Source organism: Protopterus annectens, chromosome 12.part0, assembly GCF_019279795.1.
Source record: "Protopterus annectens isolate FY-2018-M chromosome 12.part0, PAN1.0, whole genome shotgun sequence".
In the NCBI taxonomy this organism is placed as follows: domain Eukaryota; kingdom Metazoa; phylum Chordata; order Ceratodontiformes; family Protopteridae; genus Protopterus; species Protopterus annectens.
In genome coordinates this window covers 108,447,383-108,467,522 of record NC_056746.1, presented here as the reverse complement: position 1 = coordinate 108,467,522, position 20,140 = coordinate 108,447,383, and the positions used below count along the sequence as shown (strand labels likewise).

At 44.1% G+C, this 20,140-nt stretch overlaps 1 protein-coding gene across 1 annotated transcript in view; it reads left to right on the top strand.

Annotated features, from left to right (window-relative positions):
* USP7 (ubiquitin specific peptidase 7) overlaps window positions 1-20,140 on the top strand; it is a 3,814,244-nt gene that overhangs the window by 3,052,160 nt on the left and 741,944 nt on the right. Inside the window, 2 exon segments of the mRNA XM_044088895.1 lie at window positions 15,536-16,132; window positions 16,577-17,319. Coding sequence (XP_043944830.1) covers window positions 15,536-16,132; window positions 16,577-17,319 — 1,340 coding nt within the window.

Below are 20,140 nucleotides of genomic sequence, written 5' to 3'. Positions count from 1 at the left end.
GCTAAACAGGTATGTGTTTCTGGACCTTGTCCATCAGTGGGGTATTCCAGATTTGGATCTGTTTGCCTCCCCCATGAACCGACAGCTTCCAACCTTCTGCTCCAGGGTACCACATCCTTAAGCATGGAGGGTGGATGCTGTCTCGTTCCCTTGGAAGGGGATGTACGTTTCTGCATTCCCCCTTCCCTCTCATACAAAAAGTTCTGCTGAAAATTCAGAAAGACCAACCCCAAATCTTGTTGGCGACTCCCTATTGGCCAAGGCAGGACTGGTTCCCCCCTACTACTGCATCTAGCCAAGAGCAATCACCACAAGTTACCCCATCATGTGGACCTGCTCACACAGGAGAGGAGAGTGCTCCTACACCCACATCTGTGCAAGCTGAACCTTACTGTGTGGGTGATGGGGCATTGATTCCCTTCAGGCACCTTTATTCAGAGGACGTGCTAAAGGTTTTGCAGGAGGCCAGATAACCAAATACCAGAAAATCATACTTTTCAAAGTGGAAGAGATTTTCTGCCTGGTGTCTAAAAAAAGCTTACAACCACTGGTACTAGAACCCCCAGTGGTCCTGTCTTATCTACGTAAATTGATGAAGTCTGGACTATCCTACTCCTATGTTAAGACCCACTAATCTGCCATCTCAGCATGCCTGCCTCTCATCCCTCCTTTGGCTTCTGGACTGGAAGTAAAATTTTTCTTAAAAGGGGTTCTGCACCTGAAGCCCCCAAGGAAGCCCATTCTGCCTCCTTGGGATGTTAACTTTGTTCTGGAAAAAATTTACACTACCACCCTTCGAACCAGCCAAAGACTGTTCCCCTCCAACATTGTACATGTAAAGCGTTACTCATGGTAGCCATTACTTCAGCCAGAAGGGTCTCAGAACTTCAAGCCCTTATAGCTTCCCATCCTTTTACAGCTTTCCACAAGGACAGGGTGTGTTTGTGCACCAACCCTACCTTAATGCCCAAAGTAGTCAGTGAGCTGTCCCTGAATCAGACCATCAGTCTACCCACATTCTTTCCTTCACTCCAAAAGCCGGCCAAAAGGATTCTACATACCCAAGACGTTCACTGACAACTTAGATTCTGTCTGGCCAAGACTAAACCCATTTGCAAATCAGACAGGCTTTTTGTGTCTTACCACCCATAATCCCTGGGACACCCTGTTTCCAAGCAAACCATATCCTCTTGGATATCCAAACCAATCACCTTTTGCTATATTGCCCATGGCAGAAACCTTCCCTTCCCAGTGAAGGCATACTCCACTAGGACAAGTTCCACCCTGTAGCCTCTTTCAAGGGTCTGGATACAGCTGCCATTTTAGAAGCAGCTACATGGTCCTCTGTCCATACCTTCACCAAGCACTACAAGTTGGACATTGTGTCTAGAGCCAGAGCGGGATTTGCCAGAGCCATCCTTCATGGGTTTGTGGAAAATGCGTCTTTTCCTCCACTCTATTCTTAATGCAGGAGCTTTTGCACTCTCCCCTTGTGTTATGAATATAGCAGCATATGAGTAGAAGGATATAGTCTTGTTCTGTAAAATTTTACCATAACTTTAGATGTCCTTGTCTTCTGTATGCTTCTGTATAGTTTCCCACCCTGCCTTCCCCCTTGCACTTGCCTGACTCTTGAGTACCCACTCTGTAGTCGCTGATTCCGGTGGCATTCAGTTCTGAGGAAGATGCGTGCTGACTTCCTTTTTGTACCTGACATCTGTTTATGGCCGACATCCACAAAGAGACGTGGGACGTCACATGCACCCCAGTGGTAGCGTCTATCTTTTGTAAAATGGCCATATGTACTAGAATCACTGTAGGCGGACTACATTGTGTTTTGAATACAGCAGCATATAGAAAAAGGACGTGTAAAGTTATGGTAAGATTTTACACAATGCTTTCACTGTTTCTGTTAACTAAGGGAAGATTTATTTGGCTTAGCCTAGAGTTTAGTTCAGGCACTTAGCCCTTTATATTTTAGTTCTACTTGTAAGAAAAAAGAAAATGCTCATTATTCCCATAGATGCTGTAGCCTCTAAAAGGTGTGATTTTTCCCCCTCCCAGACGTATTTGGTAACAGAATTTTTTTTCTCCCATTTAGGCATATAGAATTCTTAACAGTTAGACTTGTTTGTGGATGTTTGGGCTTTTTTGTGCAGGCATTTTGTGAGAATTAGCTGCCGCACTTCCCTGACGATAATGCTTATCTCAGTTCTGTTTGTTGTAGTATTTACTTTTCTAAACATGCTCTAAGGAGAGTGCATGATTGTAAAGATACATTGTCTAGAGCACTGCTGCTGCAGTTTTGAGGAGGTATGCTTGGGTATGTAATAAAATTACTGATGAGGTGAAGTCTGAAATTCTTCTTCCAGCTTTAGATAAGGTTGTTTTATTTGGACTTTGATCTACTCAGGCCCTCAATTTGAGAGGGGGGAAATTTAATCCTGGGAGTTGACAAAATTTCTCTGGCTCCCCTTAAATATATCCCAGATTTGCTTTGTCCGAGAAATAAAACAACCAAGCCTTTCCTTTTCAAAACAAACGGGGAAATAAAAAGAGATGGCAGGAGGGTGAACAACAAGAAACAAGGATCCTTTCCCAAAGAGAGAGTCTTCAAACTCGGAATGACTATACCAGCGTTCTTTCCCCCGCCTTCTTCCTTCCTGCCCCTCTCTCTCAAAAAAATTGACCTGGCTACTTGTAGTCTGTGGTCTCCCTTTGGCAGCAGATTGTGGCAGATGTTTGGGTGTTAAAGGTGGTTCGGGAGGGATACATTTGACATTGGATACAGTACCTCCTTTCAAGGGATTTCCTTCCCCACCTTTTGAACCAACATTTTTCTCAGGTTTTTCAGCATCTACTCAGCATAGGAGTCGTATAACTAGTACCATTAACTCAGAGGGGCATAGGTTTCTATTCTATAATGTTTCAGGTACTGAAGAAAGAATATTCTTTGAGACCAATTCTATATCTTTCTTTCCTAAACCTCTGTGTGAAAGCTCCAAAATTCAAGATATTGTCCCTCGAGTCTGCATTATCATCATATTCCCATATCCAAAGTTTTCAGGAAACTTCACAGATTGTGTGTGTCTGGGTCACATTGTCAGTTTTGAGTTATCTTCTAATCCATGAGTGGTTGCAAGGTGTCTAGCTCCTGTCATAGCTCATTGCAGACTGATTGGCCTTCCCATATTTCCTTATTTACATGACTTGCTGATCTTGGCATAGTCCTTTTCCAAGATGTCAAGAGCCATTACTATGAAATTTGAAGTAGTTTACTTTATTTGATCTTCAACCTGTGGGATACCGGATCCGTATTGGATCTGAGCCAGCAATCTCACTAGCATCTGCTCTGAGCTCCAAGCTCCTCCCCTTAACCATAATACACCTCCACTACCTTCCAACCCCCAGATCTCATTTGCCGTGGCTAACTGAAGCATTGTGATCTCCAGCGCTCAGAGTAGTAAGTGGGTTTTGAAAGCTTTTAGAAAGCCTTTTTTCCTCTCTAACTTTTAGGATAGTGGTTAATACAGGTTTCACTTCTCCTCCTCTCGTTTGGTGCATCATGTAATTAAACTTTACTGTTGTTTAACTTAGTTGGTTAGTGTCCTTGCTTCCCCTCCCCCCTCAGTGTGTTCTGTGTGTGTGTGTGTGTGTGTGTGTGTGTGTGTGTGTGTGTGGTGAGTGGTTTTCCGTGGGAAAACTAATACATTTTTTTCTTACTTCTTTTCCGTCTTTGTCTGAATGGCTAATAAGCCTATATTTAAAAGGTGCACTGAGTGTGGCCATAAGTTGTCCCCAGCAGATGGCCACACTCTTTGTGTAATGTGCTTGGGCATTGCCCATCTAAGTACATACTTCTCTATTTGCGCGGGTTTTAACCCATGTGCAGTCAAGGACAGGAAGGCTGAGTTGGCCCTGAAAGGCCGCCTTCCCACTTCTGACTTGGTTTCGGTCATAGTGGTTACTGTGGCTGCCTCTCCTTCCTCTCTTGCCCTTGCTTCTCCTCCTTCCTAGGCTGGGACTCACCCTGCCATTTCAAACCCTGCGGAAGTGGAGCGGAAAAGGGGCAGAGAGGAGAGAGAGACAAAATCCAGGCCTGAGAAACCTAAGAGGTGCCCGGACCTCCCTTCATGTGCTAAGCTCCAATCTCCGAGATTTTTCCCCAGAGCCGGAGGAGACGCGCTTTACATCTAGGGCCTCGGTTCACTGACCCTCTAGGTCAGAGTCAGTGGCCTCGTCGAGGTCCTTATCAGAAGTCGACATGGATAAAATGATGAGGCTCATTTGTACTCAGATCCAGATGGGGTCTTGCCAGCCCCTTCTCCCTCAGGAGGGGAGAGTTCGCTTCCCCATTTTTACACAGATTTCTCCTTCTCCAATCCGTCCACCGGGTTTGGAGTACTCCGGATGCGAGGATGGCTTTAGTCAAGGGAGTCTGTGCCAATGGTACCTGCTTCCTCGACGCCGACAGCTGTCTGGAGCGTGTCAGATCCGACCAGTTCGGATCTGAGCCGCTCTTGGAGCCGGAGTTTGAGTGTCTGATCCGAGGAAGTGGAACTTTTTTCATTGGCTCTGGCTTTTTCGGGCCAAGTTCCCTCACTCGGAGCTCCGTCCACTTCAGGCACCCGGCTCAGATTCTCTCGGACTGTGGGAGTCAGGCTTCCTTGTTGGTTCCCCAGGAGGCTCGTTCTCCCTCGGCGTTTTTGGTGGAGTTCTCTCCACTGGATCGAGGCCCCTGACCATCCCATCGGACACCGCCCTGAACCCCTTGGCTGTTTCTATGAATCCCATCATTTTACCAGAGGGATAGCCCGTGCTCAAGGAGCGCTAGATGGTTCCCTCTGAGGAACAAGTGGGCTTGCGAGTTCCCCCCGGAGAGCCCTTCCGGAGATGTGCCTTGCAAGCATACGTGTAAGAGGAGGCACTTTGACTCCCCCGAGTCCCTCACCGAGGATACAGATTTGGATGATGGGGAAGGGTCCCCCAGGTCACCTCCTGAGGATGTCTCCTTTGGAAACATCATGGAAATCCTTCGCCAGTGGGGAGGTTGGTCTGCCCCCAAACCTTCTTTTGATGAGTCCGTATTTCTGAAGGCTTTTGGCATGGGCCCATCTACTTCCTGGGTGTCCCTTCCCGCAGATCCATTGGTGGACCTGGTCACCTTGCGGGCTTGGAAGGAGCCGAACACCATGGAAGCGCTCCTCAAAAGACCTGACAAGTTCTTGAGTCCACCTTCAGATAGGCCAGCATGGAACAAGGGCTCCCCTGTAGATGCTATGGTGGTTGCAGCAGCCACAAAGAGGGAACTAGCCCAAGAGAGTTCCTCAGTTCATCCTCCTGACAGAGAGTTGCGGATGATGGACCGCTTAGGGAAGCAGGTTTACACTTCAGCAACATTTTCTATTAGGGTGCTGAACTACCTGGCCCACGTCACAAAACTCCAACGCGACCTGGTCAAGGAACTGGCAGAGTCTCCCCCTAAGTCCATGTCGCAGGAGGACAGTGACTCGTTCTCCATGAGGATGGACACTTTGAAAGCAGTCTCCAACATGTCCATGCGACTCCTTTCATATTCTACTGAAGGAGTGGCTAGGGCAGCTGGGTCTGGCGTGTCCATGAGGCGCAATGCCTGGCTCAGACTGTTAATTTTCAGAACCTTTCAGGGCGTCCTTTGCCAATGCCCCTTATGATGGCTCTACTCTCTTTGGTAAGACTGTCAAAGAGACTTTAGTCCAGAGTGAGAAAGATAGGAAGACGCTGTCAGAATCTGCTTCTCGAACCCTCAAAGGTCCTTTTCCTGGAATCAGAGAGGGCAAAAGAAGATGTGGTTCTGGAAGTCGCAGTATTCCCCAGACACTCGGGGCTCTTCTTCCACCAGAGGCAGAAGGGGACAGAATGGACGCCGGCCCAGAGGCAGTGGGGGTCCGAGGAATTTTGGGTCTCGAGAAGCTTTCTTGGACAGGCTGGGACAGTAACCCTGAGAGGTGGCCCAACTGCTCTACTCTGGAGCCAGTCGGGGGATGATCATGCTTGCACCTGGTGGCATGGGAGTCCGTAACATCAGACTGCTGGGTGATTCAGATCATATCCAGAGGATACTCTATCCCCTTTATGGGTCCTTCCAAATCTCCCAAATACCTCCCGGACGTACCACCCATGCAGAGGGAGGCAGCAGCACAGGAAATGTCCAAGCTGCTTGGAAAACGAGCCATCGAAACAGTCCCCCCAGATCAGTCCGGATCGGGCTTCTATTCCAGGTTCTTTTGGGTGCCAAAGAAAACGGGGGACTTAAGGCCCATTCTGGACTTATCTACCCTGAACCTGTTAGTTGCCAAAGAAAAATTCTGGATGGTCACACTACAATCCATCATGCAAGAGAGTACTGGATGTGCTCGTTAGACCTCCAGGATGCTTACTATCACATAAAGATGCAGAGAAGCTCCAGTAGATTCCTCTGCTTCCGGCTAAGAGTCAATCATTACCAATTTCGAGCCCTACCCTTTGGTCTCTCCACAACCCCTAGGGTGCTCACCAAAGTGATGGAGGTGGTAGCGGCTCACCTAAGGCTTCCCGGGAGTCAAGTCTATCCGTACCTGGACAGTTGGCTCCTCACTGCTCCCACCAGGCGTCTACTCTGTCAAACCAAGGATTATTTCTTAAACCTTGCCCTGCTTTTGGGGATCACAATCAAGCATCCAAATCATTTCTGAATACTGTCCAGCTGATAGACTACATTGGGGCAAGGATAGATGCATTAACAGTGCAAAGACTTCATGACCTTGGAGAGGAGTACAAAACCTGAGGACACATATGTCTCTGATCTACCATTCTCATCTTCCATTGGCAGAGTCAGTGTTGAGGGCCATAGGTTCAATGGCGGCGACCATAACGCTTCTCCCAAGTGCCCAGTTACATATGAGAATTCTACAGTGGACACTAGCCGTACAATGGTCCCTGTCAGAACTTCCGTTGTCGTATCCAATACAACTCGGTTGAGCCTGTCTGTCGTTTCTTCTATGGTGGATGTGTTTTCCAGACATTTTGTAGGGACAACCCTTTGTTCCAGCCCCTGTCCAAGCTACAGTGACCATGGATGCTTCCCAACTCTGGTGTAGGGGGCATTGTTTGGGCAGGACAGTCCTAGGCCTGTGGTCCCCTGTAGAGACCAGCTTGCACATAAATGTTCTAGAGATGAGGACGGTCCTTTTAGTGTTGCAGGCCCTTCATGCCTTTCTTCCTCTGGGAACCAATGCAATTCAGTCGGACAACATGTCAGTGGTCTGGTATGTAAATAAACAGGGAGGGAACAGGTCTTACCCCTTTTGTTGCAAGGCCATGAGAGTGTGGGAGTGGGCAATCTCCACTGGTCGTTTTCTCATCGCAGTGCACATTCTGGGACGGTCCATCATTCTAGCAGACAGGTTAAGTCGGACTATTCTGATGCCTTATGAGTGGTCTCTGAATCTTTCAGTAGCTGAGCAGATCTTCCTGGAGTGGGGTCAGCCTTGCTGCAATCTCTTCTCATCTCCTTCCAACGCAAAGTGCAGCGAGTTTTTTGCTCTGAACCCCCTGCCGGGGGAGTCCCTCAGAGATGCTCTAGTCCGTGCTTGGCCTCCCGCTCTTCTGTATGCTTACCCTCCAATACCTGTCATTCCAAGGTTTTTACAGAAAGCTCGTCGACTGGGGAGCAAAGTGATCCTCATTGCCCCATTTTGGCCTTGCCAGGTATGGTTTCCCTTCCTTTGGTCTCACCTTCTGGCTCCGCCCTAGATATTGGATCCCATTCAGGTTCTGATTTCACACCCATCGGGAGTGTCTCATCCAAACCTGGACAGTTTTAAGCTCACTGCTTGGCTGCTCCATTTCCCATGATCGCTAGGACTCCTGGATTATCCTCTTCAGTTAGGTCTATTCTGGTGACTCCTCATAAGTCTTCAACCAGGAAGGTCTATCCCAGTAAATGGAACTGTTTTTCCTTTTGGGCCTCTCAAAGGAGTTTTGACCCTTTCACGGCTCCTATTTCTGCCATTCTTGATTTTCTAGCTGATATTTTTCAACAAGGAGCTAGTTCTTCTACTGTCAAGGTTCAATTGGCTGCCATTTCTCATTCTCATGTGGGTGAGAATTTTGCCTCTCTAGCCTCCTCCACACTGTGCAAAGCCTTTATCAAAGGGACTTTTCTGTTACGCCGCCCTGTCAAGGATCCTGTTCCTCCATGGGACCTTACTATGGTTCTTCAAGCTCTGGTCACTCCGCCTTTTGAACCCGCTGCAACCACAGATCTAAAATTCTTATCTTGGAAAACAGAATTTCTGGTGGCTATTACCTCTACTAAAAGGGTCTCAGAACTGCAGGCCTTGTCCTTCAAAGTTCCTTATATGATTTTCCACAAAGACAGGGTTTCTCTTCGGACCAATCTATCCTTTCTTCCCAAGGTGGCATCACCAGTTAATGTCAATCAAACCATCAATTTACCAGTTTTCTTTCCTAATTTTGCTAATGAAATGGAATACAAACTCCACTTGCTGGATGTTCATAGACATTTACGAATTTATTTACACAGGACAAAAAAATTCTGTAGATCCGATCAACTGTTTGTATCCTTTTATAAACCCTTTTTGGGAAAACCTGTCTCCAAGGTCACTATTGCGAGGTGTATTTCTTCATGCATCCTTCAGGTCTATAAGGACAGAGGAATGTCTCCTCCAGGTCAGGTGAAAGCTCATTCCACTAGGTCCATGGCTACTTTTGCGGCCTTTTGGTCTAGAGTTTCTTTGGGTGATATTTGTTCTGCAGCTCCTTGGTCCTCATCTCATACATTTCTTTCTCATTATAAATTGGATTTGACTTCCAGAAGGAGAGCATCTTTTGGTTCCATTGTGCTCCGGAATATCCTTCCATGAGGGCCACCCAGGAGTTTAATAGCTGGGGACTCTGTCCCACAGGTTGAAGACCAAATGAAGTAAACTACTTAAGATAAAGAAGTTATGTACTCACCATAACGTTCCATCTGAGTAGTTCTACTTCATTTGTCTTCAACCGTCCCTCCCTCCTTCCCCCGGACCTTGTCATGTGAACAGCCTACGGGCTGCAGTTATAGGTCATAAGTATTTTTCAGGTCAGGTTATCAGTATAAGGATCAGGAAACTCTATCTGGGGGTTGGAATGTAGTGGAGGTGTATTATGGGTAAGGGGAAGAGTTTGGAGCTCGGAGCAGATGCTAGTGAGATTGCTGGCTCGAATCTGATACGGAGCTGGTATTCCACAGGTTTGAAGACAAATGAAGTAGAACTGCTCAGATGGAATGTTATGGTGAGTACATAACTTCTTTTTTCATTCGCTTGACCAGTCGGGGGTTCCAGATAAATATTCAGAAATCCTGCCTGAACTCTACAGACAGGATTATCTTTCTATGATGTTTTATAGAGGCTATGCATCAAGAAGCTTTTTTGACACAGGAGAAAGGTGGAAACCTTCCTGAGCTTCTCACCCTAGTCTCAGACTTTGGCTAGAGTGTGTCTCAGGATTGTTAGGTTTATGGTGTCTATGATTTTCATGATTCCACTTGCCAGGTTACACAAGAAAAGATTCAGTGGTGCGTAAAACAACACGCTAACCCAGTATTTGCATCATTTGGAATTTCGATTCCAGTCTCTGGCTTTGTTGGAAAAAAAAAATCAGTGTATACACTCGAACATCTACATTTATGGTAGGTACACAACTATACTTTTCTGAGCATAGCACATTCATTACCTCACAAAGTGGACTTCCTCACACAGAACAAGGGCTACCTCATCCACCCACACCTTTAAACTCAACTGACCCTGTGGATGATAGAGCCCTGATACCCTTTAGACACCTTTTCTCTTAGGACCTGCTTCAAGTCCTACAGGAGACCGGGGAAAACCCAGTATGAGGAAATCTTACCTTTCCAAATGGAAGAGATTTTCTGTTTGCTGTCTTGCTAGAAACCTGGGCCTGCTAACAGTGGCTCTCACTTTGGTTATTTCATATCTGTGTGAATTGCTCAATGCTGGCTTAGCTTACTCTTCCGTTAAAAAACGCACTTGTTAGCTATCGCTGCATGTCTGCCCCTTTCACCTCCTTTGGCTTCCAGGTTTGAGGCCAAATGGTTTCTCAGGGGCATCCTCCACATTAGACCTCACAGGAGACCGGTGGACCCCCCCTAGAATCTTAGCTTTGTGCTAGAGAAACTGACCCTGGTGTCTTTTGAGCCAGGCTCCTCTAGCTCCCTCAAACACTGCACCTGGAAAATGGTGGTCCTGGTAGGTGTAACTACTGCCATATGGATCTCCGAGCTCCAGGCCCTGATGGCTTCTCCTTCCTTCTTGGTCTTCCACAGAGACAGGGTTTCCGTTCGCACCAACCCTTCCTTCATGCCCAAAGTAGTTAGAGTTGTCCTTAACTCATTCAGTCCAATGGAGCTCGGAAAGTTTGCACTCTAACTTCCAGTGGGTGGAGTCTAAGCATTTTGACAGAATCTAGTTGTCTTCATATTTCAAACAAATATTCATATGTCTGGAGCCATAGGAGTTATAAATGGAAAACTCTTCTGCACAAGTTATTTTTATAGCAGTAGTATTCTTTAGGTACTGTTTTAAACTGAATTTTATAAGTCTCAGTAAACAAAGTAGCTATTATATTTGTAATATTTTGTAAATAATTTACAATATGTCTGCAACCACTCAAGTTGCACACATACTGTCAGCAGCATTTTATTCATCTAGCTGAGAGATTTCATATGAGGTTAAGGTGTTCTGTCTGTTACTTGGTTGTTGAGATATTTAAAAAAGTGTGAAAATTATACCTGTATAAATTAGTATCATAAAAGCAACAGTTAATATCTATCTGCACTAGACAGTGGTCAGATAATAATGCAGTTGAGTTTGCTATTGTGTAAGCTTTAAGATGAAATCTTTTAAAACCTTGTACATAGCATGGGTTTGGAATTATTGATGCAGGTATGAACAAGCAATATTTGACACCTGGAGTTAACTGCAAATGCACCTGGAGGCATCACTTGAATGTAATGAGTTAAACCAGGCCATTCACTTGCCAAACTTTTTCCCCTCTCCCCATAACAACAGTGAGAGGATCCTACACACACTTGATGGTACATGGACAACTCAGATTTTACTTTCACAAAAGTAAAACCTTTAGAAAATCAGACCAACTATCTGTGTGTCTGCACCCCAGGGCTCTGGAATTGCCTGTATCCAAACAGACTATCTCCAACTGGATATCCAAATCCATCTCTTTCTGCTGTACCTACCATGGAAAAATCCCTTCCTCCTCAATCAAGCTCACTCTACAAGAGCAGTGCCCTTCTCAGGGGCTTTCCTCAAGGGACTAGACACCAACTCCATTCTAGAAGCAGCAACTTGGACCTCTGTCCACACTTTTACCAAGCACTACAAGCTGGATTCCATGTCTAGATCCAGGGCTGGGTTTGCCAGGGTCATTCTTTATGGTTTCCTGGAACATTTTCGCTAAACCCACCTCCCTTTCTGCATGAGCTTTGGTATTTTCCCCCCATGTAAAGAATATTGCACCCGATGAATAGAAGGACATAAGAGTAGTTGTGCAAGAACTTGGCATAATGATAGGTGTCCTCCTCTTCTCTGTTGCAGTATTCTATCCCACCATCCTTCCCCACTTACTTCTGTTCTTGAATGTACTGACTCTATCCCTAGAGAAGAGAAGGACATATATGTTTATGGTAAGTTCTTACACAACTATTCTTCCTTCTTATGCTACTGGCTAAAGGCAGTTGACGCAAGCTTCCTCATAAACTGGACCTGCTCAGACAAGACGGGGGGGGGGGGGGGTGCACCACAATTTCTGTTATCTTCAACTAACTGTGCAGGTAATTCTGTTATAATTTCTTTTAGGTACCTCTTTGCAGAGGATATGCAGCAGGTACTAAAGAAGACAAGAAAGCCTGCTACTAAAAAATCTTAAATTGGCAAGTGGAAAAGATTTTCTAGTTGATGCCTAGTCAGTAACCAGGGCTGTATCAGAGAATTATGTACTAATGGTGTAACGTGTTTGTGGGAGTTTCTAGCCTCTGGCCCTCCTACTCCTCTGTCATGGTACAGCTTGTGGCCACTTGAGCATGTCTGCCCATGGATCCTCAACTTTCTTCTATTTTTTTTGGTAAAACAGTTACTTAAAGGAGTTTTACACCTGCAACATCCCTGTAAACAGGTTGCTTCTTCCTGGGATCTGAACTTTGTGCTGGAAAATTTAACCATGTCTGTATTTGAACCTGCTCAAGCTGACTAAAGGTTTTGGCAAGTGAAAGATGCCATAAAGCTTTTGAAGCTAGCTGGCAGGATATAATGCTTAAAGCTATTAGTGATCACTGCTATAGCATCCTAACATCCCCTGCTCTGATAAGTTTATTTGCACAAATCCACTTTCCTTCCCATACCTTTAATCACCAGTGTTCCTGCAAAAGTACAGGAGCACAGACCATAAATGATTCTCATGCCTCCTTTTTCACCTGGGCAGCAGTGGTTCCCTCTGCTGTATAACCTAACAAGTGCAGATCTTGAGGTGCTGCCTCAGTGGGTGGACCCAAGTCTGAACAAGGAGTCCCTGCTGCACCTTAGTTTGGTAGCCTAAGTATATCAATAATCCTAAACAGGCACAGGTTATGTTCATCACGTTTTACTGTTGCTGTATTTGTGATTTCCTGCAGTGGAAGCTCTTGGCCATCCCAAATACCAGACACCCCCTCTGCTTTAATGTTGGAGTATAATGGTCGTTGGTCAGCACCATTTTTCTCAGTTCATTGTTGACATCTGATCGCAATACAGATTTGTAGTGTTGCTGGTTGATATTGAGTCCGAGTTTAGAACTATGTTAAAGGTATTTACCCCATTTGGGGAACCATTTTCCTTATCTGTTATGTTCGATATCATTTACCAAGACAAGTACTTGGTATTAAAAACAAATCCCTCACGGGGACTTCCATGCACTGTGTTAATGCCGGGGTGTGGAGCAAAACATGTCCAGCTATCCCCAGTCTGCCTGCTTTATTTCCAGGGCAACCAAGTGTATGAAAATAATCACTGGAGAAACAGGAAGAAAAAGCGTTAGGGCCCACACACAGTATATCTGCCTGTTGCTCTGAGCCCAGGCTTCCTTCTCGTAAGAAGTGGTGATTAAAGCAAGTTAGGGTTGAGGATGAAGGGCAATCTACATTAGTCAGTCTGTTCAGACTCGAGTGTTAAAAGCAGAGAGACTCTCACAGTCCCCTCTACTGACTGAGCATGTGATGAGGCCTCCTCTTGAAACACATTTGGGGTCTGATATGCCTTAGGTCCCCTCACCGTTCACAAGATGGGTCCAAGATCACTGTGCAGATTGTGGCTTCTGACTGCCATTTCAAAACTGTCAAGGGGTAGGGTGGAATCCCATGTTTGAGTGAAGAAACTTCAGCTGACAAGGGCACAGGAAGTCCAGTGGTTCATATGAAATTGATGAAGATGAGTTTGCATATGTAGATCAGATTTTCTGTAGTTCATATGCCGATTTGGCATTAACCTCACCACCTGGGGATTTTACATTTGGTGAGCTACTCTATAGGATGAGGGAGTTCTTTGGGAGGCTTAGGATTCCCCCTCCCCCAAATCTGGGAAAATGTGTTAAGTTTCTTTGGTTTACTGACCACAAACGTTTGGATATTCCTTCAGTCTTAGAGGTTGTGAATGATGTCATTCTTAACTGTTCTTTGCAGTCTGACTCCCAGACAGCTGCTAGGAAGCCAGACCATTTCTTGTAGGGTTTTGGATTCCCACAAACACCTTTTAGTAACTCAGTTGTGGTGTTGTTTGTTCCCAAGAGACCCCAAGGAAGCACCTCCCTTGCCAATTGAGAAGAGAGGTAGGACCCTAGCTAGATTTTAAAAGGAAGTATACACTTCAGTCACCCTGGCTAGTGGAACTGTCAGTTGCAAGTTTCATGTGGTTAAATTTCAGAAAACTCTACTGCACCAGACGAAAAAAAAAGTTGAAAGACCGGGGGATAAAGCTCTCAACAAAGAATTGCTAGATCTCTGCAACTGTTGCTGTCAGATGGCTAAACATTCTTTGCATTGTGGCTTTGCTTTAGAAGCATCTAACATGACAGCTGCTTCTGGGTCTGATATATCAGCAGGCATGCCCGGTTAAGAGAACAGTCCCTTCCAGAGCATGTTGAGTCCAAAATCTTGGATTCTGCCTTTTTTTTTTTTTGTTCAAGAATTTTCTGTTTGGACCCAAAACCCAGGGCATTGGGGGAGGGGACAAGACTAAGTCGCTGCAGACTGCAAAAGGTTTTGAGATTTAGTAGGTTTTACCCTACCAAACCCTGGTCCTTTCTTGCCTTCCAGCCAAGGCAAGAGGAAGGTGGATCAAGAGGGGCAATCATTTTTGCTGTCTCTGCTTGCAAGTGGAAAGCTGCATTGTTAATGGCCATCAAATCAGCTAGGAGAATCTCTGATGTTCTATTCTCATGTTGCAGTATTCATACTGTGGGATTCTCCGCCTCAGGCGATCCGTACGTCGGATCCTACTCAAAAGCTTTCAGCCTGATTGCTCTAGGTACGTGAGACGTCACACGTAGGGTAATAAACCAGGGGCCTTAAATGTGATGTCTGCACGCACAGACCCCAGAACTTTTTTGCCACAGTCGAACAGCAGATTGATTGCCTCGCTCCTCTTTGTCAAGATGTCCAAAGCAAAGTACCCCATTGGGGATTTCTTACTGATATTGTTGCTTGAAGCTTGGTTAGCTGCCTTTAACTTTAGCCGATGTCAACTAAGAAAGGTAAATGTTGATGCGGACATCAAATTCTGCATAAAGACACCCACGACCATTGTGTCTTCTTTCTGGACCAGGAACACGACCATACTTCCTGCACCATCTGCCAATCCTTCGTTCCTAAAACTCTTAGAAGCTGCTTGGCTGCCCTTAACCTGTATTTAGAAAATCAAAGGCTTAAAAAACGTGCCCTTAGGATGGAGACGGAATCGGCAGAACTGATAGAACCACCAAAGAAAAAGGCCAAAGTTTCACGGCCTACCACCATTGCCTCTCTGTCGTTGGACACCCCGCCAACCTCCGATGTAGGGGTTTAGGGACACCATCTAGAACCGTCCACTTGTATGGCATCTCTCGAGGTAGCTATACTCGCACAGGCCGGCACGTCCGCTGTGATGACTCAGATGTCGGTTATCCCAGATGTCGAGGGGGAACCAGGTTCTACCGGACGCCCTTCTGGATCTCACGAGTCCGAGACTACTTCAGTTGCTAAGACCCTAGATCCTAGGCCTACCCTGTCTCCAAAAACTACTATTCTGAAAAGAAAGCAGAAAACTAAGCATTTTATCTACCCTACTCCTCAGCTAGATGGTAACCAGCTGCTTGGCGGTAACACGCAGGAGGTTTCTGACGAATCTTTCCCTTCTCTCGGGAACTATTTAGGTAATGTAAACTTTTTTGGAGACATTGTTTGCCATTTCAGCTTCCCCTGAGCCAGCAGCACAGAGTAATCTTTCTATTGACATTAATGTGTTTGACCAGAAACTTTTTCGCTGTAGAAAACTACAACTTGAAATTGCTTATCTTGAGGAGTGCTTAAGAAAGGAAATAATTCCGAAAGGGCTCAGACAGTGGAGGTACCCTGTCGGGTTAATTGAACGGTCCGAATTTCATTATGAACTTTTGGACTTATTTAACAGACAAGGGTACGAATTTATTAAGGTCTTAATTAATTATTACAAATCAGAAGTTGCCTTACTAAAAAGTGAACTTGAAACTTTGGAACATTCAATTAAGTCTAGCGTTGATTTTCCTCGCTACAAATACGAGTACACGAGGATTTTCAACAGTATAGAAGCCACTATGATTAAACTGACTAATGGTAAGAAGAAAAAAATAGCAAGAGATGTTCAGCAATATGCCAGTAACACTGCATACCCCCCTCCACCACCTGTTTTCAACCCTAATAATTCTCAAGGTTCTTCCTATGGGTTTAGGAATAATACCGAAGGTGGAGATTCTAACATCCCTCTTGTTGAAACTGACATTCCTTCAGGGCAAGACTCTGTTCCTCGTAGAAGTGAGCGTATTAGAAACAACGTTAATAATTCTTTTTCTTCCAACAATCAAAACGTTGTCAATAATAATAACCACAATAATAACCAACCAAACACTAGCTCTCATCAGGGTTTTCCAGTACACCAGCAGAATCAGTTGAACAAGTCGACGACGTCCAAGTACCAAGGACGCACGCGAAACAGAAGGAACCAGCGCAAGAGATAGTTGGAACTGATGCACTAAACCCACAAATCCTCTCTAATTCTGGGGGTGATTTTCATATTTATAATTATTCAGACTTAAGCTTTCCTCAAGAGATTATTGATTTTTTTGCATTGGGCTTAACATTTGTTCCAGACTTTGGTATGAATCTGGTTGATACGATAGTTGATTTAAAACTATTTGTTCGGAAGATTAATCTCAATGCTGTAATGGGTACAAGTTCTGCCTTTAATAATTCTCTTAGAGTCTCCAGTTTGTTCAACCCGCTCCTACACCCTAACATTCTTTCCTTCGAAAAAAATGTGCGAAATTGATTTTAGATCTTTGAACATCATTGGATCAAGAAATAGAAAAGCACGTCTTAATATTAATGAAAATGAACGTGATTTTATTAAACTTTTGAAGGACTGTAAGATTAGGGTGATGAAGCCAGATAAGGGGGGTGGGTTGGTTTGTATGGATCATAGCTCATACGTTTCAAGTATGATGGAGCATCTTGACACTAACATATACCAACTAGTTAGTTTAAATGAAGTTAATAAGGCCTACAAAAAAATTAAGTGTATATTGGATGACCTCTTTATAGAAATGGCCATTGATTTAGATCTTTACAACTTTCTAACTATGCCAGCTCCTAGGATGGCATCATTGTTTGGAATACCTAAGATCCATAAGAGGATTGTTGATCCACCGTTTAGACCTATCGTTGACGGACGTGGATCCATCACTTATGGATGTGCTAAGTATGTTGACAGCATTCTTAGACCTTTAGTGGAGCAGGAACAACAAATATGTAGGGACTCTTGGAGTTTTCTTAAGGAGCTTAGTAAAATTCCCTTCCATCATGAATATCAACTTTTGACAGTAGATGTAAAGGACTTTTATACGGTTATTCCCCAAACTTTGGGGTTGGAGTGGATTAAGGATTTTATGCAATCAAGGAAAGTGAATAACAACACGATTTATGTTGTAGAAACTCTCCTTGAGGTAGTGCTTACTAACAACTCTATGTGGTTTGAAGGACAAACTTTCCTTCAAAAGACTGGGGTCGCTATGGGGTCTCCCTGTGGTGGTAGCTTCGCCAATTGCATCATGGCGCATTGGGAGACAACCCTACTTTTTCAGAACCCCATTTTTCAGAATAATGTCGCTTGGTATACTCAATACCAAGACGACATGTTTGTATTATGGAAAGGTCCCATTGAGATAGTGCAGGAATTTATTACCACAATAACCTCTTTAACCAACTTTTTGGAGTTCACTTTTAACTTGCAAAGTGACACCATTAATTTCCTTGACATTCATATTCACAAAGACCTTGATAATGGTAGGTTTAAAAGCACGATATATAGAAAGCCTACATACTCTTAATTCATTCCTCCATTTTTCTAGCTGCCATCCCTACCATCAAAAAAGAGCGGTGGTTAAGGGTCAAATGGTTAGGGCAGCTAGAATGATTTCAGACGAGTCTGATTTTATTGAGGAATGTCATCTATTGGAAAATATGTTTTTCAACAGAGGATTCCCCTCTACTTTAGTTTCTAGTATCTCTACTGAAGTTATTATTAAAAGGCAATTAGGTCATTTTAGACCCTTATTAACTATGGGCAATTTAGGTGAACAAGTAACCATCAGAGATGATGTCCAGAATCTTAAACACTGAAACTCAAAGTTTTACAACTAGTTTTCTTTGTACTTATAATTTAGATAATTCATTTATTAGGGAAACCCTTAATAAAAACTGGACGCTTATTACTGAGGACAGTAGTTTGAATAAGCTTCTTGATGACAAACCAAAAATTACTTACAGACGAGGGCCCAACTTGAGGGCATTGTTAGAATATTCTAACAAGCCTTTGGTTAATAAGAACAAGGGCATGTTTAAATGCGGAGCTTGTCACCAATGTAGATATATAAACACTGCCTACCAATTTAAAATTAGGGATAAATATTGCAAGGTCCAGGGTAAATATTAATGTGATACTAAAGGAGTAGTTTATTCCGCCTGTTGCCAAGACTGTAAATCCTTTTACATCGGAAAGACCGAAAGGAAGCTTAAGCAACGTATATACGAGCATCAGTACGCTATTTCTAGGGGAGACCAGATCAATGCATTAGCTAGGCACATTAACGAATTCCCAGACCATAGCTTCAAGTTCACTATATTAAAACAGATAGGGTTAGACGAGAGAGGAGGGCCATGGCAAATTAAACTTGAAATGGAAGAACTGTTTTGGCAAATTAAGACTGCAGCTTATTTGCCTCCAGGTCTTAATGAAACTGTTTCAGTCAAATGCTTCCTTAAATTTCTAGCCTTAAAAAGATTATTTTTTACACTGGCATCTTTTGGGAGCATGATTCTTTAATTGTGCATTGCTTTATATAGCGAGTTTTAGGTTTATTTGTTCTTAATTAGTGTTCTTTTTAATATTGTATTGTTCATTGTAGGATAATATTCCTTTTGACACATCCACTGAACAATCAAAGGCATTCTGAATAGGGTATTGTTGCAGTGTTTTCTAATATGGTTTTTAACAGTGTTTACAATATGAGTACTGTTCATGTTTTTATTTTTAAAATGTGTTGTCTACTTTAAGTACTATACCTTTTGCATTAATTGATTTATTGGTATCTAGTTTCATTATAAAACTACACCCGAGTGTTTATTGCTTGTCTGATGAAGGAATAGTATTGTCTGTTCCGAAAGCGCTTACATTAAATTTCTTTTTGGCTCCAGTTTACTACTTTTTTTTTTTTTTTTTGGATCTACCCTACCCTACCGGAAAGTCGACCAGACTGGAATTCATTTACTCAAGCCCTTATGCAGGCCTTCATGGCCCTAAGGACCTACACCATCCCCAGACGCCTCCATTCCTTTGCTTAGTCCAAGGTCTACTTCTTCTGCCTCAATCCTTCCTACCCCCCCCCCCCCCCCCCCCCCCCAGGAATAAGAGACCCTCTCATCTTGCTCAGAGGAGTCTATCTCCTCTGCTTCACAAATAGCCTCACCCCTGGAATGTTATTCTCCAGATGATGATTCTGTTGAAGGAGACTGTCCTCCAGAGGACATTACATTTGGTGAAAACATCTCTAAGGTGAAAGAATACTTCAAATGGGATTCTTCCCAAATGTCAGAAACTCAAAAAAAGATGCTTTGAATTGCTGCAGGTTGAATCTCCCTCCCTATCTGTCATTCCCCCGGTTATCCCTGCATACCTCAATGCATTTGTTTCATGCTCAAATAACCCTGACTCCTAGCCACCTGCTCTAAAGAGAAGACCGTTTCTATAATGTGTCTGAGGACCACAAATTCCTGGTAAAGCCCTCTTTGGCAGACCCTGCTGTCATAGCTGTGGCCCCAGATAGGCAATCTAGGTTGCTCCCTTCCTCATCTCTCTTGCCTCCGGATAGAGACAGTAAATTTATAGATAGGCTGGGCAAGAAAACTTATCTCTCCTCTACCCTGGTCTTCAAAGCTATTAACTGCCAAACTCATATGCTTAAATTTGCCTTGGACTTGGTTTCCCAAGCACGTATGCTTCTCAGCTCCCAGCCTTATTCCCCCAAACAAAACTGAAGTAGCATCTAAGCTGTCCATGGCATCCCAGGTGGCCAGATACTCCATCAGATGCAGTTCCTCTGCAAGATCAGCTGCATCTGCATCAGTTATGCATAGATACTGTTGGCTTAGGCTCCAACCTCTACCGGAGGACTTTAAGACAAAAATCCTAGATGCCCCTCTTGACAATAACTTAATATTTGGTAAAAAAACTGCACAGCTTTTTAAAAATCTGCAGAAGAGCAAAGG